Source organism: Musca autumnalis, unplaced genomic scaffold, assembly GCF_047663935.1.
Source record: "Musca autumnalis isolate F117 unplaced genomic scaffold, ASM4766393v1 scaffold_3, whole genome shotgun sequence".
NCBI classification, from domain to species: Eukaryota; Metazoa; Arthropoda; class Insecta; order Diptera; family Muscidae; genus Musca; species Musca autumnalis.
The window spans coordinates 207,640,561-207,666,138 of NW_027411866.1; the positions used below are offsets into that span (position 1 = coordinate 207,640,561).

Here is a 25,578-nt window from a genome sequence, read left to right on the forward strand (position 1 = left end):
AGCATAGGCAAGTAACATGTGGCTATGTGTGTAAATTGTGCCATTTCTTTTGACATTTGCATCTCGTATTACCTTTTCCACCAAAATGTTGAATAGGTCACACGAAAGGCTGTCTCCTTGTCTGAAACCTCTTTTGGTACAAAATTCTTCGGAGAGGTTCTTTCCAATTTTAACTGAGGACCTAGTATCAGTTAAAGTCATCTTACAAAGCCGGATGAGCTTTGCGGGGGATACCAAATTCAGACATTGCGTGGAATACCTTTGATCGGAGGGGACTGTCGAATGCTGCTTTATAATCGACAAAAAGGTGAAATGTGTCGATCTGCATCTCTTTGGTCTTCTCTAGGATTTGCCGCAGGGTAAATATCTGGTCAATGGTGGACTTGCCAGGTCTAAAGCCACATTGGTATGGTCCAATTATTTCGTTGACCATTGGCTTTAGTCGTTCGCACAATATCCCTGACAATCGTCGGGTACGCGTTCTTCCTGCCAGATGGTGCTAACTAGCTGATGTATACAGCTTATCAGCGCGTCGCCTCCGGTTTTAAATAGCTCGGCTGGTAAGCCATCGGCTCCTGCTGCTTTATTATTCTTCAGCCGGTTGATTGCTGTTTTTACCTCATCTTGGCCGGGCGGTATACATTCTATACCATCTTCTGGGATTGGATCTGTGGTATCATCGTCTTCGCTACTATTGGATACCAGCAGATTGGAGAAATGTTCCTTCCATATCCTGAGCACGCTATCTGTATCTGTTACCAGATTACCTTGGTGGTCTCTACAGGAGGATGTGCCTGTACTAAAGCCATCTGTTTGATGTTTCACTCTTTGGTAGAATTTTCGGACTTCATTCTGGCTCTCCTGTACATCTCGATTTTTTCACACTCCCGATTTCCATCTCTCTCTTTTTTCCTGCGGAAAAGACTTTTCTCCTCTCTCCTTTTCTCCCGATATCTCTCTCATGCGCTACGCGTTGCTACGGATTGTAAAGTAGCCCTATATGCCGCATTTTTCTCTTCGGTAGCAACACGACACTTCTGATCATACCATAGATTCCTTGGTGGAGGTCTCTGGTGTCCAAGTATGGATTTTGCGGCTGTTTGCATGGAGTGGGCAATACTTTGCCATTGCGCTGATATATTATCGGGATGAGGTAAAGAAAGTAAAGCATCGATATGTCAAATAATAAGTCTATATTTTAAAAGACGTGTTTTAAACTGATCAGGGCGGTTACGATATATAACTCAGTACCTTTTGACAATAAAACACTGGATAAATAAATATATTTTTTTAATTTATCATAATTTATTTACATATTGCCAAACTATTTTTTCTAATGAGATCCTAAATTAACGTTAATTTTTTCTTCTTATCTGTACGAATGTATGAATGATAGTAGAAATTACCAAATAGTATTATCATAAAAACACATTGTGTTGTCGACAATAACACTAGCCATTTATTGAGGTTACATGAATTATCTACCAACGGCAGGGACTGATGAATTAATAGTACGACGAATTGTATTAGTTGCATGGTGGTCATTGTCTTTTTCCAGGGTTTCAAATCAATGTTGATTTTCATTGCAGCAGCTAAGTAGTAGGTGTACATAACGACATGTATGAATGAGTTAATTACTCCGATTAGGGTCAGGTGCGATCCTAAAATAAAGAAGGGAATTTTGCATTGATTATTTGAAAAGGCATTAACTGAGTGATATAGTAGAATCCCAAAAACCATAATGGCCAAAACCAGTTTTTTACGATTTAACGATAATTCGGGTCCCATATGCTTGGAAGCATAGCATGATAAAGTTTTAACATTAGCAAAAATACTTACCGAATGCCTTCGAGACATACAAATGTGTACCAAGAATCATAAGAGCATGATGGTAGACATGTAGAAAACTGATTTGATTGTACTTTTTGCGCAACAAAAAGAATATCTACAAAGAAAAGAGAATAAATAGTTTGTAAGATATAATAAATACAATCTTCATTTACCGTATCAAATAGATCCAAATATTTTGTTAAATAATATAAGTAGGCTGGTCGAGTTCCTTTAATTGTTTCAAGGCTCATATCAGTTGGATCATGAGCTTGACATTTAAAGCTGAAATCTGATCGCCAGTAGCTATAACGCACTGCTTCATAGAATATGAATGCATTCAAAAAGATTTGCATAACATTGTAGAGCTTCATAAGACCTTCGACTTTGAAGGGTTTACGATCTTCCATGAATTTTGGTCCCCATTTGCGTACAATGAAAAGATATGTGGCGAAAATTAAAACCATAAACATCGGACTGCCCAACATGGGATTTGTTGTAATGCGCTTGTCTGTGGGAAAAAATACGATTAAAGTAAATCAGTAAGCTGTTATAACATAAATTAAATTTTAAAAGCATCTTAATTAATGCATACTTATATGAGTATTGGTATAACGTGTTTGCCTTTAATACCGTCCGATGAAAGTGCGTTTTAATGCTTATTGTAGAAAAAAGTTCGCAGGAAAGACTAGTTTCGATCCCCGCCACAGGATCTCATTAGCTCCCTTGTTTCTTGTTCTGTGGATATTCTCCACCAAAGCATTATAGCTAATTTGCCCAGTTTTTGAGACAAAAATTAATAACGGTGGAATTAAACGATATTTTAACTTTTTAAACGCTTTATGGGTGACGTAGGGGATGGAAGATACCAAGGAACGGTCCTGACCGGCTTTAACATGGCAAAGCCCAGGATTTATCTTGATCCCTCTTTCCTCTCAAGTGGACACTGACCTCCCCGTGGTATCATCTGGGCAACTGCCTTTAACACCCGTTAAAGGTAGTGAGCTAACATGTGCCGCGCGTTCACCCATAAGAACATTAAAAACTTGGGTTTGGGCGTCGGGTTAGTAACCCTCCCCTAAAAAAACAGCCTACTATGAAAAAACGAAAGAGAAGAAAAATAAATCTCTCAAAAGTTGACGACCCACGCAAACGTTTTAAAGACCATGATCTGCGAATCTGCACCTGGAATGTTCGCACTCTTTATAGAGAAGGTGCAGTTTACGCATTGGCAGATGTACTTTAAACGTACAAGGCCGACATTACTGCCATACAGGAAATACGATGGAACGGGAAAGGCGTCACAACAACACCTAAAAGTGACGCACTGTAATATAGCTGCCATGACACAAAGCATGAGCTTGGTTGCGGATTTATAGTTAGTCGGAGTTTAAAACATCTGGTCTCCAGTGAATGAAAGACTCGCTGCAAATCGATTAAAAGCTAAATTCTTCAACATAAGCTTTATTTGCGCTCATGCTCCCACTGAAGACAAGGACGAACAGACCAATGATATATTTTGCGAGCGCTTAGAAGAAACTTATGACCGTTGCCCTGCCCATGACATTAAAATTATACTAGGCGATTTTAATGCCAAAATTGGAAAGGAGAATATCTTTGGCCCAACAGTCGGGAAATTCAGTCTCCACAGTGAAACATCTGACAATGGTATTGGCCTGATAGACTTTGCAGCTGCAAGAAACATGGTAGTTAGCAGTACCAGATTTAAGCATCTTGATATTCATAAGGGCACCTGGCTGTCGCCAGATCAAAGAACGGGAAATCAAATTGATCATGTTGTGATAGATGGAAGAGGCGCAAACATTGATTCGGGCGCAAACATTGATTCGGACCACTGCATTGTTGCAGCAAAGGTACGTACCCGTCTAAACGTTGCAAATAAAGCACGAACAGACACAACGCGGAAGTTGGACATCGATAGACTGCAAACACAACAGATAGCCACAGCATATTCCACTCAACGGGTCCAACTGCTTGATCAAAGCACTCCTCGTCCCCTTAACATATCAGGACAATGGCAAAACATTGCCCATTCCATGCAAACAGCCGCAAAATCAGTACTTGGATACCAGAGACCTCCACCAAGGAATCCATGGTATGACCAGGAGTGTCGTGCTTCTACCGAAGAGAAAAATGCGGCATATATTTACAATCAGTAGCAACGCGTAGCGCACGAGAGAGGTATCGGTAGAAAAGAACAGAGGAGAAACGTCTTTTCCGCAGGAAAAAGAGAGAGATGGAAAAGAGGGAGTGTGAACAAATCGAGATGTACAGGAGACAAAATGAAGTCCGAAAATTCTACTAAAGACTGAAACATCAAACTGATGGCTTTGGAACTGGCACATCCTCCTGTAGAGACCAGCAAGGTAATCTGGTAACTGATACAAATAGTGTGCTAAGGATATGGAAAGAGCATTTTTCCAAACTGTTGTTGGGAAGTCGACGAAGATACCACAGATCCAATCCCAGAAGATGGTGTAGAATGTATACCGCCCGGCCAAGATAAGGTAAAAACAGCAATCAACCGGCTAAAGAATAATAAGGCAGCAGGAGCCGATGGCTTACCAGCCCAGCTGTTCAAAACCGGAGACGACACGCTGATAAGGTGTATGCATCAGCTAGTTGGCACCATCTGGCAGGAAGAACGCGTACCCGAAGTTTGGAACCTGAGCATCCTGTGTCCCGTCCATAAGAAAGGAGATAAGACTTTATGCTCCAACTATAGGGACATAAGTCTTCTCCCTATCGCCTACAAGATAGTGTCAGGGATATTGTGCGAACGACTAAAGCCAATGATCAACGAAATAATTGGACCATACCAATGAGGCTTTAGACCTGGCAAGTCCACCATTGACCAGATATTTAGCCTGCAGCAAATCCGGGAGAAGACTCAAGAGATGCAGATCGACACCTACCACCTTTTTGTCGATTATAAAGCAGTCTTCGACAGCCCGCTACATTCAAAGGTATTCCAAGCAATGTCTGAATTTGGTATCCCCGCAAAGCTCATCCGTCTTTGTAAGATGACTTTAACTGATACTAGGTTGATCGGATCGTCACCAAATTTTGATTATTGATGGGGGTTCCGGAGAGGAAGAAGCCTATTGATTCTGGTGATGGTCGGATAGTAATCAGGAGTCAGAATGGCAAAAAAAAAACATATTTGACCGATGAAAATTGCGACCTGTAGCCCGAATCATCGTTTTATTCTAAAGCGTTGTGTTTATATAGGAGTATCTCCACTTCTCGTAGGGATATTCCAAAAGGAAAGCCTGTCGATGAAAAATGAAAAGATCATCAATGCCAGCGATATCGCAATATTCGGTAATGCATCCGATGTTTACATATTTTTAAATCGGGCTACAGGTCGCAATTTTCATCGGTCGGATAATGTTCAGCGGTCGGAATGGATATTCCGTCAATGGAAGAAGGGCAGATAGTCGATAATGCGTCTCATTTTCCATTTTTTATTTAAATGGTAATGTCGAATATCCCAGATTTGCACCGATTTAGCCATGGGTGGTCCTGGCTTTTTTATTATTGTGGTTCAGTTAGCCCTAGGTCATTTGGTACAAATGCCAGTGTGGCTGACAATTTTAGTATCGCTCTAAAAAATGTTTACCAGTGAAGAGGTTATGCATAGGTTATTGGTGTAGGAATCGCATAGACGTCTCCGCCTTTGCTAGCCTTTGCTCACTTGTAATTTTTTAAATTTTTCATATTTTTATTGGTGATTGCATTTTTACATTATTTTATTTAACTTTCTTTGTTTTCTGTCTGTTTAGTTCAAATTTAGTAACTCATTTTTAACACAGTTGCAGTTGACCAATCGAACTAAAACTTTTCACACATTCCAGATTTGGATGACAATACATTAAAATGAAACCAAAACCAATATGGGTCCATTTTTTCCTATATAACGGTACCACCTGATTTTAGATATTTTGCGGATTTTATCTTTCTTAATTTAATTTGGAGTTCCCAGTGGTATAGACACTTCCCCACCAAAAATTGTGGACATAGGTCCAGGTTTTGGTATAGCCCCCCATGTATCTACAACATTCACTGTAATTTGGTTATGGGGTTCTCAGTGGTCAAAAAATTTTATTTACTAAAATTTTAAAAATAATTAAATAATTAATTGTTTTAATTATTTTTTATTATCAAACACTTTTTTATTTTATTTTTTATTATCAAACACATTATCTGCCGAATAAAAAAAGTTACAGTTTTGACCAGGAAAAAACAGATTCTGAAGGTGTAATGTGTGTATTTTTTGCATGTATATTACTTAGATTTATATTCGTTATTATTTATTTTTTACGGTATAAAATATATTTTTGATGTCACAAAATATACCCACAATGAATTAAATTCGAAATACGCTGAAAACCATACGTATGGTACAAATGCCAATTTTAGGACAATATTTAAATTAATATAACTTTGTATAGAGGCTTATATTTTTGTTTCTATGCATTCCAAAAGGAAATCAGAAAAGGTGATAAACAATCTCAACTTTTCAGTTTTTCCAAATTTCAATTTTTATTATTTTTATAATTTCTTTAATTTTTATTATTTCTTTCCATTTTTTCCATGTTTCAATTTTTATTATTTCTTTATAGTCAGTTTAGTTCACATAAGATACTTGTCAATGCAATTTTGTTGTTTATAATATTTTAATTAAAAATTATTTATTTTAAATTCCAATTACAATATTCAGTTAATATTTCAATGTTGTAGAAAACGTTTGCACAATCATAATTTGTCAAATATCTGTTTTAATATTGTAAACAAATTTTTAGTGTTATCAAAATTATCACATTATTTCTGTGGCTTCACTTTTGTTTTATATAATAATTAGAATATTTAAATATTTTTATTTTCCTTATATTTTTGACATAACAAAATTACATGTTAATTAATGTAAAATACATGCCTATATCAAAACCAACGAACATATCTACACCGAATTGATAAATACGTCTCGACGTTATTGACATTTTTAATATCCGTTTAGTTCCGTTAAGATTCGCAGTATTATTTCAACTGATTTGGCTTTATGATGATTTGCAAAATTAGTTTCACATAGTCCACAACTGGAAACATTAAATATTGTTGGTATGTCAACTTAATTTGGAGGGTTAAGCACAATTGTATATTTCCGAAAATGAAACAACCGACATACTTTAGTAAATACCAGTTTCTAAGAAATATAAGGTGAGAATTTGCCGAATAAAGTTAAGGTACGTGTTTTTTGTTTTATAAAGCTAATGCAATCAATATAAACTAAAATTGAATAAATTAAGAAATATATATATTTAATAATTTGTTTTTTTTTTTTCAATATTCATTCTTTCTGTTTCACCTTGAAGATGCAAAGTGAGTTTAATTATCTTCGATGAAATTTACTGGACATTAATTTCGTTGTCTTAATGGACATTAATATAAATAAAAGAAAGTTTTTTATTTTACCTACAAGTTTAGCTGAATGGAGTTTAGTATTTATTTCGAAAAATTAGGGTATATAATTAAAAAAATTACAAATTTGGATGGAGGGAAGCGGACCTAGGTTTCTCATATCAGCGCACACTGGTCCCAACCCGCGACAAAAATCGAAAAATTCAGCAAATTGTCTCTAAACATATCATATTTTAATATTCCAGCAATGTTTTTGTAATTGATAACGGTATTTAACAAAAGAAAACAGAAGAAATTGACATTTACGTATGATCTATTAAAAACTTTTAAAACATCAGTAAGGTAGTTACTTCTTACAAGGCAAGTAACTCAAAATTGAAAGGATAAAATAATTTTTTTCGAAATGGAAGTTTTAGTACAAGATTTTCTAATTACTTTTACATAAAAATTTGTGCACATTATTCGCATAAAATGTGCTGGAAATCACATTTTTTATAATACTTTTTTGTGAATTTTTTTCCAAGTCCCAAAAATTGAAGTTGAGTTTTACCATCTTTGCCACTCTCCAAATTTTTTTGAAGAATGTTCGAAATAGTATAAAGTTTACAAAAAAATTGGTTCCAGCTGCATATATTTGCATTTCCGTGTGTGACATTAAAAATACTGACGATGCCTCTGGTCGTTTCAGTGAATATACTGTATTACTGTATTCTCAGTTTCTTCTTTGTTTTGTGCTTTAATTGTTTGTTTTGGTTTTTTTTCTTTAAAGATTTAGACATTTTTGTTTTGGGATCTACTTACTAGTGTATTTTTTTACATTTCTGTATTTTTGATATATGTATGATGCTACATATAATATGAAAAGTCAAAATGTAAAGTTCGGTCGCACCGAACTTTATTATATCTCCTACCATGAAATATTCTTACCTCAAATGGAATACTTCGTTTCCTTTCCTGTCCATGATGCCAGTCGGAGACGGTTTTTGACCACTAAGAACTCCAAATAGCAAATTAGAACCAATTCGAACCGATAATGTAGATAAAGAAATTGAATAGGGAGGTACCGTAATATGAGGACTAAACCGAAACCTGGACCTAAGACCACAACTTTTGGCGCAGAAGCTTTTTGATCATTGGGAACTCCAAATGGCAAATTACAACCAATTCGGGCTGAAAATTTTGATAAAATCTTCAAAATACCTGAAATCGGGAGGTACCGTAATATGAGGGCTATACCGAAACCTTGACCTAAGACCACAATTTTTGGCGCACAAGGTTTTTGATCATTGAAAAGTCCAAATAGCAAATTACAGCCAATTAAGGCCGAAAATGTAGATAAAAGCTTCAAAATACCTGAAATCGGGTCGTACCGCTACATGGGGGCTATCGGAAAAACTGGACCCATATTGATGATTTTTTGGCTAAAGTATTATTTACTTATTTTTAGCATATACTGAAAAAATCAGATTGATCCGACGATTATAAATATTTTTGTCGCACCTTCCCATACAAGTGGGACCACTGTGCAGCGTACAAATTATACATTCTATCGGAAAATTGCAAAATTTTATATTATATGTGACAAATTGTAAATGTTTGGAGGAAAGTAAAATCCTAAATTAGGCGCATCTATATTTATAAAAGAGGTACATGTTTCTACGTTTGTTGATTTGTTGGTTTATAATTAATGAGACCGCTGAATCGATTTTCATGAACATATCAGAGTATATTACAACATCGCCTAAAGTAAAATAGGCAAACTAATTACTTGGTCCTCTACTGAACATTTTTCCAACAAGCCCAACAAAAACATATTTCCATTCCCCTCTATTTGTTGCTTTATTTCTACAATTTGGAAATCAAGTCGCGTCTCGACTTCCACTTGCATCTCGTATAACCTTCACACGAATGAATGTCTCATTTTCTCATACCTCTTTTGGTACTAAACTCTTCAGAGCCGAGTATCAGTTAATATCATCTTACAAATACGATTGAGCTTGCGGGGATACCAAATTTAGACATGGTTTGGAATAGCTCAGAACGTAGGGGGCTGTGGAGGTCTGCTTTATAACCGGCAACAAATAAGAACGGCGTTAAGTTCGGCCAGGCCGAGCTTGTTTTAATTTTCACCATGAGTTGTATTAAAGTAAAATGGAACAATTAGTTTCCTTAAACAATGTGGCTAACCTTCAAAATACCGAAATTCGGGAGGTACCGTGCCACGGGGGCTTTAGCAAATCGTTGATCGATTCGATAAAAAAACCGAAAATTATTTCTAAAATTCTTTTAATATTTGTTTATACCCTCAACATTTAGGCCAACGAAATAATGATTTTAGACGCCAAGTATGTTTCGACGAAATCCATTTCAGAAAATTTGGAGTAGATTTACCCATGTCCGTCTGGCTGTATGGCTGACTGACTGGTGCGCACGATAACTCCCGAAGAATCAACCTATTTGGTTAAAATTTTAGGTCTCGTAAATTTTGTCCAAACTTAGTTTAAGTTCGAAGATGCACCATATCTGTCTACCTCTTCCGTTAATTACCCCCACAAAAGTTCAACAATTTTATGTGGGCCGCATAAATAAAGCCAATGTTTTCAAGGCTGGCTAAACATTAAAATCATTTCATTGTCAGAAATAGCATCGCCTTTTTTATTTTCTTGGCCATAAATAAGACTTGGTGCGAATTGTCTGCTTAAAATATTTCTTCTCCTGCTGCACTTAACGTTTTATCAGGAGATTCGTTGAATGTTTATAAAACATCTAAGAGCTGAAAAGAATGCACATAAAAAAATATTCGTCACGCTCCACAATCTTCACTAAATGTTCCCCTAAATGTCTAGTTTCACCACAACTCTTGTCAACCGCCCCAGACAAGATTTTTGGTGAAACTAGACATTATATATATAGAATTGTATATTTTTTTGCTTATACTTGTTGTTATTAAAATTATATACCTTAATCTTAATCGCTAGTTAAATTCACGATATTTTATTGATTTTTCAGACAAACACTTTTATCACGAACCGCCAAAATTATTTTACACCAAACAATTAAGAAAACAAGTAAAAAAGTATCAGTCGGCTTTGCCGACAGAGATATACCCTCAGCCTGTATATATTGAAACAATTTTTCCCAAAAAACGTATGTATTTAGGGGTTTTTAAAAATTTTGGAATTTGAACCGACAAAATTGTTCATTAGGATTAGAGTTCAAAAGTTTTGCGGAGGAGATACTAAAAGGAATGGATCTACATTGACCATTATGGAAGTGGATCTCCAGCCACTAAATATGGTGTCATAGGGGGTTTCTACACCCTTCGGGATGTTTGCTCAAGAAGTATGGGCTTGCCCCTGAAAAAACGTATACCATCGTAATTGAGGCAGCGAATGCAAGTTGCTTCAACAAAAATCAAAGTGATTCGACAGCAGGTCTTAAAGTGAACTTATCCGAAATTTTGTGTGGGTACCGGATGGAGTGGACAAATATAGTCCATATTTTAACCTGATCTATATCTAGTAGATATATAAGGATGTGTAAAGTATGTGTCAATTCGGCCACTCCGTTCAAGAGTTACCGTATGAACAAATTTTCCGAACATTTTTGAACTTTTGTGGGGGAGGTACCTGAAGGAGTGGACCGATATGGCTTATCTTCGAACTTAAACTATGTTTGGACAAAATAATACTAAGGCCAAATTTTGGACCGAATCGGCAGATCCGTTCTAGACTTATCTTGCGCTCAAACCACCTCACACGACGGTGTCATAGGGGTTTTTTGCAACTTTCAGGCTATTTTCTCAGGAAGTATGGACTTGCCCCCAATGAAGCTTGTGCCGTCGTATGGAGGGCATGTGAATACAAGTTGCTAAAACAAAAATCAGAGCGATTCGAGAGATGGCCCTAAACTGAACTTTTCCCAAATTTTGTGTGGGAGGTACCCGAAGGAGTGGGCCGATTGAGTCTATATTGAAACATTATCTAAGTCTGTTACACATTTTCAAGAATAATCGGGCGCACAAATTTTCCGAACATTTTCAAACTTTTGTGGGGGAGGTACCGGAAGGAGTGTACCGATATAACCCATCTTCGAAGTTAAACTAAGTTTGGACGAAATATTGCGAAAGCCTCATTTTGGACCGAATCGGTTGATCCGTTCGAGAGTTATCTTGCGCTCCAGCCAGCCAGACAGACAGACGGACGGACATTGCTCATTCGACTCCAAATTGTCTAAAACACATTTCGTCCAAACATACTTGGGGTTTAAAACCAGTATTTCGATGAGGCACATTTTGCCCGTATTAAAGTGTATATACCCTCGTTAGCATAAATGCTGAGGGTATAATGAAGAAACAAGTAAGAGAGGGTTATACAAATCGGGGCTTTTTCGCTACATATTATTAAAACAAGTTAGAAGGTTTCAGTCAGCTGTACCGACGGAGATATACACTCAGCCTCGGACACAAATAAAATTAGTAAATTCAATACTTATAGCGTCTCTATGGTTTTTTTATGTTGGGCCAATTTCCCAAGAAGAATGGACTTTGGCCCAAAAAAAAAAAATTGTACAGCCGTAACAAGGGCCACAAAGACAAAAAAATGAAAACAAGACAAAACAATCCGAGAGGAGTCCTTAAACGGCACTCTTTCCAAAATCTGTGTGGGAGCACTCGAAGGAGTGTTCCGATGTAGTCCATATTCAGACGTAATCCAAGTCTCTAAGAAACAACACGATGTACAAAATTAGGACCAAACCGGTTTCTCCCTTCGAGGGTTATCATTTTAGTTGGCGTCGTCTCAGGAAGTATGGACTTGTTCCGAAAAAATTGCACCGTCGTAGAAGGGGCCGCAAGGTGAACATGTTAACTATAAACTATACTTTTACCAAAGGAGTGGACCGATATAGTCCATAATCGAACCGGATATATGCATGGAAGTAATATTTCCACATCCATAGTTTGGAACAATTCGATTAGTCCCTTCTTGAACTATCGTGCGGATAATCTTAGCCATTATGGTCCATCTTAGAACTTAAACTAAGTTTGGACAAAATTTACGGGACATTAAATTTGAACCAAATAGGTTGATCCTTCGAGAGTTATCGTGCGCACCAGCCAGCCAGACAGACGGACGGACATGGGTAAATCGTCTCCAAATTGTCTGAAATGGATATCGTCTAAACATACTTGGGGTCTAAAATAATTTTTCGATAATCTCGTTGGCCTAAATGTTGAGGGTATAAACAAATATTAAAAAAATTTTAGAAATAGTTTTCGGTGATTTTTATCGAATAGATCAATACAAAAAGACCAATATTTCCAGGTACTATATCACAAAAACTTCAAGACCCCGTACAGCATAGTAAATCTTTCATGGTTTGAAAACTTTTTTATCATGATTGCGACATTTTTAGCATAGAATGTAAATGTAGCTCTATGCAAGAAAATCACAACAATAAAAAAACACTTATATGTTAGGCAGTATTTCAGTTATCTAACCGCTATATTCATGTTGGGTTTCAAGTTTATTTTCGTAGATTGCCGAAATATTTCTCCTAGATATAAAATATATACCAAAAAACATATACCAAAAATAGATTTTGGATATTTTCCCACAAAAGTTAACCTGCTAAGAACTATCCGCTCATTATCCAAAATTGTTGGCATCTTCCTTGGCCAAAATTCTAACCTCGTGTAAAAATTTGTCCATATTAAACTATAACTGCGAACTCTAGCGTGGTTATGGTAACTATGCTCATAATTAAAACTGTGGAATTTCTGTATATTCTAGGCAGGGGTGCCAAGTTGCTGGTTTTCCTGCTACTTGTGGTGATTTTTGACGTACAAAAATCACAAAAACCAGGCAACCTACAGAGCAGATACAAATTCGGATAAAAATTTTGTTTTTGGTCCATTTCATCCCCTAAATATTTCGCGATCATCACCAATAACAATAGCGATCTATTCTGATGTGAAACCGACTTCCATACCAAATTTCGTGACGATTGGTCCATAATTGCAGCCTGGAGTTTGATTACAATTTATAATGGACAGACAGACACACGGTCGGACACACATTGATATATCGCTTTATCTCGTCGAGATATGAAAAATGGGTCTACGACAAATATTTAGCGGTGTTACATGAATTTTTAGCAAAACAAACTTATAATACCCTTCCCACATTGTGAAGTAGGGTATAATTAAAAAATAAAAATTCTTTCGATAAATTCAGAAAAAAAGAATTTTGCCCTGAGTTTGCTAAACTCCGACTCCGAAGCCCTGATTTAAAGTTCTTAGTAGCCAAAAAACGTATCTGCAAAAAATTGTTGGCATAGGTTCATGTTTTGCTATAGCGTTTGACGTTTTTAGTTAAAGTTTCTAATGGAATTACCTATTATTTGGCATTTCCCATATTTTGCGCCGTGCGGCACTTGAATGAAAACTTTTTATCACCCATAAATGTGAATTATCGGCGCACGTGTTTCTTTAATACAACATACCGATATAAAAAACGAAGTTCATTGACATGAAATCCATATTTTAACTCAATACAATTTGACATCCACATTATGGGCCAATATCCACTGAAGTTAGACCATTAAAATGTAATTAGATTTTACTGCAGACATCAATTTTATTATTGATGCCTTCCAAACACTTAGGATGTTTAACCGAAAAATACATAAAATCTTTCCACCTTTGGTTGCTTAGTTTCTTTGGAATGGAACAAGTTCTTCACACAATCATACTGCACGATCTGTCAAAATCCATTGATAGATTTAGAGATAATATTTCTATTAACTAACTGAATGTTGGGCTAATACATAAGTAACTAGTTTCTATTTTGTGGCAATTAATTCCAAATTCTTGCTGCTCGTTTTGTTTCTTGTTTTCATATTCTTGTTGTTGTTGGGGATGGCCAAAGCGAAGACAGCTGCTTAAAGTATTTGTGTGCATGTGTCCAACGACAAAGAACCGGTTCATAAATGAATTTATGCATTTCATTGAATGTTGTTAGATTCAGGTAATGGTTTCTTTTTAAAAATGAAAATTTGAATGTCAAGTTCATTGTTAGGTGTCGTCAGTTCAAAGTTAAGTACGAAGTGTATGCCTAGAACAAGGTGTCAAACTTCGGGGTGTTAATGCAAATTAATTGGAAATTTTCGTATTAGTTGGATTTACGGTTTAGATAACATTAGTATTTAAAAATACGAGTTAATAAGAAAAATCGCAGAAAACAATGTGAATCGTTCACAGTTGTTATGTCTTTGTGTATAGATACACATTTCAAAAGCTTAATTACAGTTTCGTTAAAAAATAAGGTAAACTCGTCAAAATACAGTTATACTTATATGTTTTGATGGAGAAGTTTTCTGACCACTGCGAGACTCAACTGTAAAATTACAGCTAGTTCGGTTAAAAAATTTACGTAAAATCCTTAAAATATGTGAAAGTGGAAGGTAGCGTTATATGACGCTATGCCATAACATGGATGAACGAACCCATGTTCACTATATTTGCTGGGAATCTCAAATTTCAAATTACATAATGTGGCTAAATTTCTCAAAATGCCTAACAGGTACCATTATATGGGGGCTCTGCCAAAACGTAGACCTAAGATCTAAGCCATGCAAATAAACGGCATCATCACACGAAATTTCAATATAGATAATGTAGAAATTGACTTCGTTAAACAAATTCCTATGAATAATTGTGCGGATCTTCTGCCCTAACACAATATCCAATATTGAACTCTGGAGGAAGTCAAACGAAGTACCCATTGGCAAACAAATAATGAAAAGAAAGTGGACAGCATTGCAAAGTATGCTCTGGAATGGAATCCACAAGGCAACAGAAGACGTGGACGTCCTAAGAACACATGGCGAAGAACGCTAACAAGAGACATCGCAAAAATAAACCTGTGATATAATGAAATTAAAAATATTTGTCACGACAAAATAAAATGGAATGAACTTGTAGATACCCTATGTTCCCAAGTGAAATAAATAAAGGGAAAAAGTCCACAATGAGGAAGTTAAATTCAAAATTGTAGCAAATTTGTTTTGAAAATGTAGTTAACAAGTAAAAAAGTATCAGTCGGCTTTGCCGACAGAGATATACCCTCAGCCTGTGTATATTGAAACAATTCTTTCCCAAAATACGTATGTATTTAGGAGGTTTTAAAAATGTTGGGCGTTTGAACAGACAAAAATGTTGATTAGGATTAAAGATCAAAAGTTTTGCGGAGGAGATACTAAAAGGAATGGATCGACATTGACCGTTATGGAAGTGGATCTCCAGCCGCAACGTATGGTGCCATAGGGGGTTTTTACACTCTTCGGTTTTTTGCTCAAGAAGTATGGAATTGCCCCTAAAAAAACTTTTACCATCGTAAATGAGGCAGCGAATGCAAGTTGCTTCAACAAAAATCAAAGTGATTCGATTGCAGGTCTTAAAGTGAACTTATCCGAAATTTTGTGTGGGAGGTACCGGATGGAGTAGACAAATATAGTCCATATTTGAACCTGATCTATATCTGGTAGATATATTAGGATGTGTAAAGTATAGACCAATTCGGCCACTCCCTTCAAGAGTTACCGTACGAACAATTTATCCGAACATTTTTGAACTTTTGTGGGGGAGGTACCTTAAGGAGTGGACCGATATGGCTTATCTTCAAACTTAAACTATGTTTGGACAAAATATTACTTACTTACTTACTTAGCTGGCCCATTACAGAACATTTGTTCTATAGGCCGAACTAAGAAAAGATCTCCAATTCTCTCTATTTGTTGCTTCGCTTTCTGGAATACCGCGCCTTTTCATCTCATCATCCACTTGTTTGCGCCATCTATTCCTTGGCCTGCCAGTTCTGCGTGCACCGCCATGTGGCATGTATTCATACGCCTTTTTAGCGGGTTCATCATCGCTCATTCTTATGATATGGCCAAGCCAACGCAATCGCTGCATCTCGATTCGTTTAACAATATTGATGTCGTTGTATAGCAGATACAGCTCGTGGTTCATGCGACGTCGATATTCACCGTCAACGCCGATTGGTCCGTAGATCTTTCGAAGAATTTTTCTCTCAAACACACCAAGCACTGCCATGTCTGCTTGCGCAAGTACCCAGGCTTCGGAGCCATACATCAGCACGGGTAGTATCAGTGTTTTGTAGAGCGTTATTTTTGTTAGACGAGATGTGGCTTTGTTTTTAAACTGCTTACTTAAACCAAAGTAGCATCTGTTGGCCAATACAATTCTTCTTTTTATTTCACAACTGATGTCGTTTGTTGTGTTTACGGAGGTGCCGAGGTAGACGAAGTCTTTTGCTACCTCAATATTATAGGAACCAACTTCCACAGTCGGTCCGAGCTCAATGGACGCATTGCGCGTCGACACCATCAACTTGGTCTTTTCACCGTTTACCGCCAGACCCACTTTAGCAGATTCTCCTTCGACCTTCATAAAGGTATCAGTTACTTCTTTTACTGATCGGCCTATGATGTCTATATCATCAGCATAAGCAAGTAACATGTGACTATTGGTGTAGATTGTGCCACTTCTTTTGACGTTTGCCTCTCGTATAACCTTTTCCAGCAGGATGTTAAAGAGATCACATGAAAGGCTGTCTCCTTGTCTGAAACCTCTTTTGGTACCAAACTCTTCGGAGAGGTTCTTTCCTATTTTAACTGAGGACCTCGTGTCAGTTAAAGTCATTTTGCAAAGCCGGATGAGCTTTGCGGGGATACCAAATTCAGACATGGCTTGGAATACCTTTGAACGCAGCGGGCTGTCGAAGGCTGCTTTATAATCGACAAAAAGGTGGTAGGTGTCGATCTGCATCTCTTGGGTCTTCTCCAGGATTTGCCGCAGGGTAAATATCTGGTCAATGGTGGACTTGCCAGGTCTAAAGCCGCATTGGTATGGTCCAATTATTTCGTTGACCATTGGCTTTAGTCGTTCGCACAATATCCCTGACACGATCTTGTAGGCAATAGGGAGTAGACTTATGCCCCTATAGTTAGAGCATACAGTCTTATCTCCCTTCTTGTGGACGGGGCACAGGATACTCAGGTTCCAATCGTCGGGTACTCGTTCTTCCTGCCAGATGGTGCTAACTAGCTGATGAATACACCTTATCAGCGTGTCGCCTCCGGTTTTGAACAGCTCGGCTGGTAAGCCATCGGCTCCTGCTGCCTTATTATTCTTCAGCCGATTTATTGCTGTCTTTACCTCATCTTGGCTGGGCGGTATACATTCAATACCATCTTCTGGGATTGGGACTGTGGTATCTTCGTCGTCTTCGCTGCTATTGGATACCAACAGTTTTGAAAAATGTTCTTTCCATATCCTGAGTACACTATCTGTATCAGTTACCAAATTACCTTGCTGGTCTCTACAGGAGGATGTGCCTGTACCAAAGCCATCAGTTTGATGCTTGACTCTTTGGTAGAATTTTCGGACTTCATTCTGGCTCCTGTACATCTCGAGTTTTTCACACTCCCGCTTTTCCATCTCTCTCTTTTTCCTGCGGAAAAGACGTTTCTCCTCTCTCCTTTTCTCCCTGTATCTCTCTCGTGCGCTACGCGTTGCTACGGATTGTAAAGTAGCCCTATATGCCGCATTTTTCTCTTCGGTGGCAGCACGACACTCCTGATCATACCATGGATTCCTTGGTGGAGGCCTCTGGTATCCAAGTATGGATTTTGCGGCTGTTTGCATGGAGTGGGCAATGCTTTGCCATTGCGCTGATATGTTATCGGGATGAGGAGTGCTTTGATTAAGCAATTGGGCTAGTTGAGTGGAATATGCTGTGGCTATCTGTTGTGATTGCAGCTTACCGATGTCTAACTTTCGTGTTGTATCTGTTCGTACTTTGTTTGCTATGTTTAAGCGGGTGCGTACCTTTGCTGCAACAAGGTAGTGGTCCGAATCAATGTTTGCGCCTCGGAACGATCGTACATCCAACACGCTCGATGAATGTCTTCCATCTATCACAACATGATCAATTTGATTTCTTGTTTTCTGATCTGGAGACAGCCAGGTGCCCTTATGAATATCGAGATGATTAAATCTGGTACTGCTAACTACCATGTTTTTTGCAGCTGCAAAGTCTATCAGCCTCATACCATTGTCAGATGTTTCACTGTGGAGGCTGAATTTCCCGACTGTTGGGCCAAAGATATTCTCCTTTCCAATTTTGGCATTAAAATCGCCTAGAATGATTTTAATGTCATGGGCAGGGCAACGGTCATATGTTTCTTCTAAGCGCTCGTAAAATATATCTTTGGTCTGTTCGTCCTTTTCTTCAGTGGGAGCATGAGCGCAAATAAAGCTGATGTTGAAGAATTTAGCTTTTATTCGAATTGCAGCAAGTCTTTCATTCACTGGAGTAAAGCTGGATACCAGATGTTTTAGTCTCCGACTAACTACAAATCCGCAACCAAACTCATGCTTTACGTCATGGCAGCTATAATACAGTGCGTCACCTTTAGGTGTTGTTGTGACGCCTTTCCCAATCCATCGTATTTCCTGTACGGCAGTAATATCGGCCTTGTACTTTTCAAGTACGTCTGCCAATACGAAGACTGCACCTTCTCTATAGAGAGTGCGAACATTCCAGGTGCAGATTCGCAGATCATGGTCCTTAAAACGTTTGCGGGGTTCGTCAACTTTAGAGGGGGTTGTTTTTCTTTTCTTTCGTTTTTTCATAGTATGCTGCTTTTTTCTAGGGGAGGGTTACTAGCCCGACGCCCAAACCCATGTTTTTAACGTTCTTATGGGAGAACGCGCGGCACATGTTAGCTCACTACCTTTAACGGGTGTTAAAGGCAGTTCCCCAGGTGACACCACGGGGAGGTCAGTGTCCACTTGAGATGAAAGAGGGACCAAGATAAATCCTGGGCTTTGCCATGTTAAAACCGGTCAGGACCGTTGCTTGGTATCATCCATCCCCTACGTCACCCTGGACAAAATATTACTAAGACCATATTTTGGACCGAATCAGCAGATCCGTTCGAGAGTTACCTTGCGCTCCAACCACCTTACACGGTGTCATAGGGGTTTTTTGCAACTTTCATGCTATTTTCTCAGGAAGTATGGACTTGCCCCTGATGAAACTTGTACCGTCGTATGGAGGGCAGTGAATACAAGTTGCTAAAACAAAAATCAAAGCGATTCGAGACCAGGTCCTAAACTGAACTTTTCCGAAATTTTGTGTGGGAGGTACCCGAAGGAGTGGACCTATTGAGACCATATTGGAACCTCATATTACTCTGCTAGAAAGTTTACACTACACAAAGTATGGACCAAACCGGTCACTCCCTTCAAAAGTTATCGTGCGCACAAACTTTCCGAACATTTTCCAACTTTTGTGGGGGAGGTACCGGAAGGAGTGGACCGATGTAGCTCATCTTCGAACATAAACTAAGTTTGGGCAAAATATTACGAAAGCCAAAATTTGAACCGAATCGGTTCTTCCGTTCGAGAGTTATCGTGCGCTCCAGCCAGCAGGACAGACAGACAGACGGATGGACATGGCTAGATCGACTCCAAATTGTCTGAAACACATTTCGTCCAAACATACTTGGGGTCTAAAACCATTATTTCGATGAGGCACATTTTCATCGTATCAAAGTGTATATACCCTCCTTAGCCTAAAGGCTGAGGGTATAAAAACGTCAAAATACATGAAACCGAGTGATGCTGTTATATAGGGCTATTCGAAAAAATTGACCTAAAACCGAGCTATGCCGTTATATGAGGGCTATACCAGACATACATTCATACATTCTTGGATCTAAGTCCACAATTTTGGTGGATAACTTCTTAACCACTGAGAACAATAAATACCACATTATAGACACTTTAGGCCGAAAATGTAAATAAACACCTGAAAATACTAGAAATCGTCTAGTACCGTTTAACAATTTTGGTGAAGATATGAGGGGAACTAGAAAGGTTTCTGGCCTAATAATGAAGACGCGAATATTTACCATCAATAACAGCTTTATTGTTTTCTTAAGTAGTCCCCAGTTTGATTTATGCAGTTTTTCATGCACTCACACCAATTTCTAAAACACTTTTTCCACTCCGACTGAAACACCTCTAAAACATGGTTTTTGAACGCTTCAACAGCATCTTCTAGCGAGGAAAATCGATGACTACACCTATTTTCTTGATGTGCGGGAATCAAATGAAGTCATTGGGTTCCAAGTTGTATGGCGGATGATCCATCAATTCTATGTTTTGTCTGGTCAAAACTGTGCTGGTTTGAATCGATGTGTGAGGGCTCACATTGTCATGGTGCACAATGATTGGTCTTCTCTTGTTATACCCTTCACCACTATGTGGGGATGGTATTATAAATTGGTTTTGGTCAAAAAGTTTGTAACGCATCGTAATAATGGTCGTAGACCCATACATATATATACCAATGTGAATGTCTCGACGAGCTGAGCTATCTGATCTGGCTATGTGTGTCCGTCTGTCCGTCCATCTAAACCTTGTAATCACGCTACATGTCGCAATTTTGATCGCATCGTCACGAATTTTTTGGGAGTTGATGAGGGTTCCGCAGAGGAAGACGCTTATGGGGTTGCTTATGGGGTTCCCAGAGAGAAAGAGGCATAATATGTTTGGTGGTAGCCACAAGGGTAGTGGTGTAGGGTATCACATGGTCGGCCCCGCCCGAATATAGCTTTTGCTCACTTGTTTTCTTAATACAAATTTTCATTATACCCTACACCACTATGTGGGGAGGGTAGTATAAGTTGGTTTTGGCCAAAAAGTTTGTAAAGCATCGAAACAATGCCCCCAGAATTTAAATTACTGATTAAAAATTAAATTTGGGTATTTTTTCACAAAAGTTATGATCAATTTTGCACGCTAAATACTATCCGATCATTATCAACAATTATTGGCACTACCTTGACCAAAACTATTACCTTGTGCAACCATTTGTCAGTATTGAACTATAACTGCGACATCTAGCGTGATTAAGTTTACACTACCCACAATTAAAACTGAGGGATCTCTGTATATACTAGGCTGTAACTCTGTTATCTGACCGCGTACATCAACATAATTAGCATAAATGGAGAGGTCAAGCGTTCCTCTTCTAAATATAAGTAACGTAGTTTCCAGGCATTAAGATATAGTCATTTGACTAAAACCTATACCAATTTTCACACAAAAGTTTTGGTCAATTTAAGCCTCAAAATATTATCTGATTATCACCTTAAATTGCAAGCTACTTCTCTGTCATAAATCCAAATCTTACATTAAATTTTGCGGCGATCAGACTATCATTGCGACCTACAGATCCGCTACAAAATGTAATAAAAATATTGTTTTTGGTCCATTTCAAGATTGGTCCATAATTACGGCCTGTAGCGTGATTACAGTTTTAAATGGACGGACGGACGGACACACATGTCAAAATCGGTTTATTTCGGCGAGATGTGAATTTCGGTATATTGGTATATTATATTTTCAAAAAAAAACTTATAATAAAAACGGAACGGAATAAAATCCGCGGAAAGCTAATGCCCAGGGGAACTGGTGTGTGGTAGCACATGGTCGGCCCCGCCCGTCTGTAGCCTTTGTTTCCGCGTTTGTACTGCACTGTGTCCATAAACCACATTTTATGTTTATTGTTATGATTTAGTTTTAAACATTAGTTTTAGTTGCGTTGTTTTGAATATCTGAAATGTCAATAAAGCTGGTTGTTTACCACATGGTTAGTTGAAGGTGTGTCAGACTTTGAAAAAGAGTTTCTTTCATTAAATATTATAAAAATTTCTTCATATATTATACATATGTATCAGTGATGATGTTCGCACTTAACATACACTAATTAGGAACAAGTAAAAAAGTATCAGTCGGCTTTGCCGACAGAAATATACCCTCAGCATGTGTGGATTAAAATACTTTTTTTCCAAATTGGATTAAAGCTCAAAAATGTTGTACCATACTAGCCTACGGAAATTATGTTTTTCGCTGTAAGCAGAGCCACTAAGAAAACCTTCGGTAAAAATGTCGAAAGGATCCTCGAACAGACCCTTAACCGCACAAAAATGTTGAATATTTGTGTGGGTGGTACCGCAGGGATTGAACAGGGATTTGAACATAAACTAAGTTTGAACATATTTTGAGATCCAAAGTCTGGACCAAATCGGTTGCTATGTTTATGAGATATCGCGCGTACCATTTTAGCGAATATTTTTGAACTTTTTTGGGGGGAGTACCGGATGGAGTGGACCTATAAGCACCATCTTCAAATTTCATCAAATATTCGAACAAATATTACGATATCCAAACTGTGGACGAGCGCAGTATTCGGTTCGAGCTCTCCAGCCACGTATGGTGCCATAGGGATTATCCGGATTATCGAATTGTCCGGATTACCGAGTAGTCACAAAAACACATAATTTTGTAAGTTAGCATCATTAATACGGAGGTTTACTAGATAATAACCTGACATCTAAGGTAACCGAATTCATATTAAAAAAATATCACTGGTTGCGACCATTTTAATCAGCTTTCATGGCTACCAAATTTACTTCTTAATTTTACTCCTCTAGCGTAATTTAGGTGTCATATCCTGTGTATTTTTGAATTCTAAATCTTCATTACAATTGGTGTATATTTATAAATTTTTTTCAAGCATATAAACTTCGTAGCCCATGTACACATATTGATTTTCAGTGTCCATGGGACATGAGCCTCTTACGACTTGAGATATAACTTCAGAATTCAAATGTACTCATCTCATTATGGTTAATATATTTTAGTAATTTCTATGAACATCAATTGTCGTCGAAACTAAAAAAGTATTGTTTTATACAAAATTGTATATAAATATTGAAGACAACGGAATTCAAATCTATTGGTTGTATAAGTACGAGAATACAATACAACAATCCGTAGTTGCGGGTGTTTTTGTATATCAAAGTATAAAAATAAAAAGAGCCATGCGTTTTTAAATAATTTATTGCAATTTCTATACAAGAAGTGCTATTCTCCAATTCATTTTTTGCGGTACCGAAAAATCGGCAAAATTAAATTGTTTATAACTTCGGTAATTAACGATATTTTTCAATAAGTTAGTGAACAAAAAAGTAGTCGTTAAGTTCTGCCTATAGCAAGAGTACTGTTAACTTTTATTTACACTTTTCATTCATAATTTTGCATTTAACTTTACCGATTTTTGTCGGTAACTCGAAATATGAGTTGGAGAATCTAAAATATCTAAAAAGTAAGCTATTAATTCCAACGCTTTAAGTGTTTTAAACATTTCTAGATAAAACGTCATTGGAATACATTACACAGTTACAAAGGATTTTCCCACTAATCGGAAGCCTAAAGAAGTAATACCTTCAGAGAAAAAGAACACCCAACATCGATATTTAAGGGAACTAGACTACCCAACACAGGGTTGAGAATACTGTTGCTTATCATATTTAGACATCAATGGTTGAAGTGTAGAAAAATCATTCGACAAATTCAAATAGTTAATTCCATATTGACTGTATAACTGTGGCTAGCCAGAAAGTCGAGATGTGGACCGAAAACTTTGAAAACCTTATTTTTTCTTATTTATACACCAATTGCTATAGCCAAGAACGAAAACGTCAATGAAATAAATAAGAATCGCATGCTAAATATAGAAAAAAATATTGATGCCCGGATTACCGAGGTATAAAAATATGAAATGTCCGGATTACCGAGTCTGTAATGTAAAAAATTATAGTGCCCGGATTACTGCGTTGTCCGGATTAACGAGTGTCCGGATTATCGAGACTATACTGTATATTAGGATGTGTAAAGTATGGACCAAATCGGTCACTCCCATCAAGAGTAATCGTGCGCACAATTTTTACGAATATTTGTGAACTTTTGTGGGGGAGGTACCTGAAGGAGTGGACCGAACTTAAACTACGTTTGGACAAAATATTACGAAGGCCACATTTTGGACCGAATCGACAGATCCGTTCGAGAGTTATCTTGCGCTCCAACCACTACACATGGTGTCATGGGGGTTTTTTGCACTTTCAGGCTATTTTCTCAGAAAGTATGGACTTGCCCCTGGCGAAACTTGTGAAGTTGTATGGGGGCAATGAATACAATGAATCAAAAATCAAAGCGATTCCATAACAGGTTCTAAATTGCACTTTTCCAAAATTTTGTGTGGGAGGTACCCGAAGGAGTTTACCGATTAAGTCCATATTGAAACCTCATCTAAGTCTGGTAGAAATTTCACGATGTGCAAAGTATAGACCAAATCGGTTGCTCCCTTCAAGAGTTACTGTGCGCACAAATTTTCCGAACATTTTCGAACTTTTGTGGGGGAGGTACCGGAAGGAGTGCATCGATATAACCCATATTCGAACTTAAACTAAGTTTGGACAAAATATTACGAAACCCAAATTTTGGATCGATTTGGCTAATCCGTTCGAGAGTTATCGTGCGCTTTAGCCAGACAGACGGACGGACATGGCTAAGTCAACTCCAAATTGACTGAAACACATTTCATCCAAACATACTTGAGATCTAAAACCATTATTTAGATGAGGCACATTTTGCCTGTATGAAAGTGTATATACCCTCGTTAGCATAAATGCTGAGGGTATAAAAATAATAATATTATGTGTTCCATTATTATTATTTCATTTTTTTAATTTTACTGAGGTATGGTCTTAAAAATTATTCATCCATCCATAAAAACACTTAACACTACTCATTTCGTTTTCACATGCAATTACAACATACCTATTTGTAATGTGCTTAAAGCGGATTGTATGTTTTGATAGAAAAGTCTCAAAAACTCCATTTTGCTTATTTAAAATATTTTTTATTAAATTTGTGTTCTTTTGAAATATAGACAACGCTATTGTTAGGTTCGCGAAAATTTATGAACTGATTATTGGTTTTTGCATTTGTTGCAATGTCAGTTCATTTCTGGCAATTTTCTGTAATCATGTACATATTTAAAAATGTAAATACAAATGAAATAAATTATTATTAGAAAACAAAAAAAAGGTTCACCAATACAGTGCACTCAAAAAATGCGTGCTAACGGTGTCATTTTTTACCCATTAATGCCTGACGACTTTTATTCATACTTTTTGCTTGTTTTAGGATAAGACAAAGAAAATCAAAGGAATTCAGCAACAACTTTTAGCATTTATAATTTATTTTAGGTTTTAAAGACCGTCTGTTATATAGGACGCTATGCAATGGGAACATTTAATGTGTGATATACATATTTTAATAATGTTTTCTGTTTGACGTTGTTAGTT

The 25,578-nt window shown here is 37.4% G+C and overlaps 1 protein-coding gene across 1 annotated transcript; it reads right to left on the bottom strand.

Moving 5' to 3' along the window:
• Positions 1–1,281: 1,281 nt before the first annotated feature.
• LOC141397014 (very long chain fatty acid elongase 7-like) lies at positions 1,282–25,197 on the bottom strand. Its single transcript, XM_073972799.1, has 4 exons — positions 25,049–25,197; positions 2,004–2,338; positions 1,840–1,945; positions 1,282–1,661 (listed from the first exon to the last, which is right to left on the bottom strand). Exons 1-4 carry the CDS (start codon positions 25,107–25,109, stop codon positions 1,345–1,347), a joined length of 819 nt encoding a protein of 272 aa, XP_073828900.1. The 5' UTR covers positions 25,110–25,197; the 3' UTR covers positions 1,282–1,344.
• Positions 25,198–25,578: the final 381 nt, after the last annotated feature.

Excerpts from the sequence above, each read along its gene's own strand:
- LOC141397014 (XM_073972799.1), bottom strand. The coding sequence starts at position 25,109 with ATGGAGTTTTTGAGACTTTTCTATCAAAACATACAATCCGCTTTAAGC. Across the intron at positions 2,339-25,048 it reads TTTAAGCACATTACAAATAG|ACAAGCGCATTACAACAAAT; the intron begins GTATGTTGTAAT and ends TTTTTCCCACAG. Across the intron at positions 1,662-1,839 it reads GTATGTCTCGAAGGCATTCG|GATCGCACCTGACCCTAATC; the intron begins GTAAGTATTTTT and ends TCTTTATTTTAG.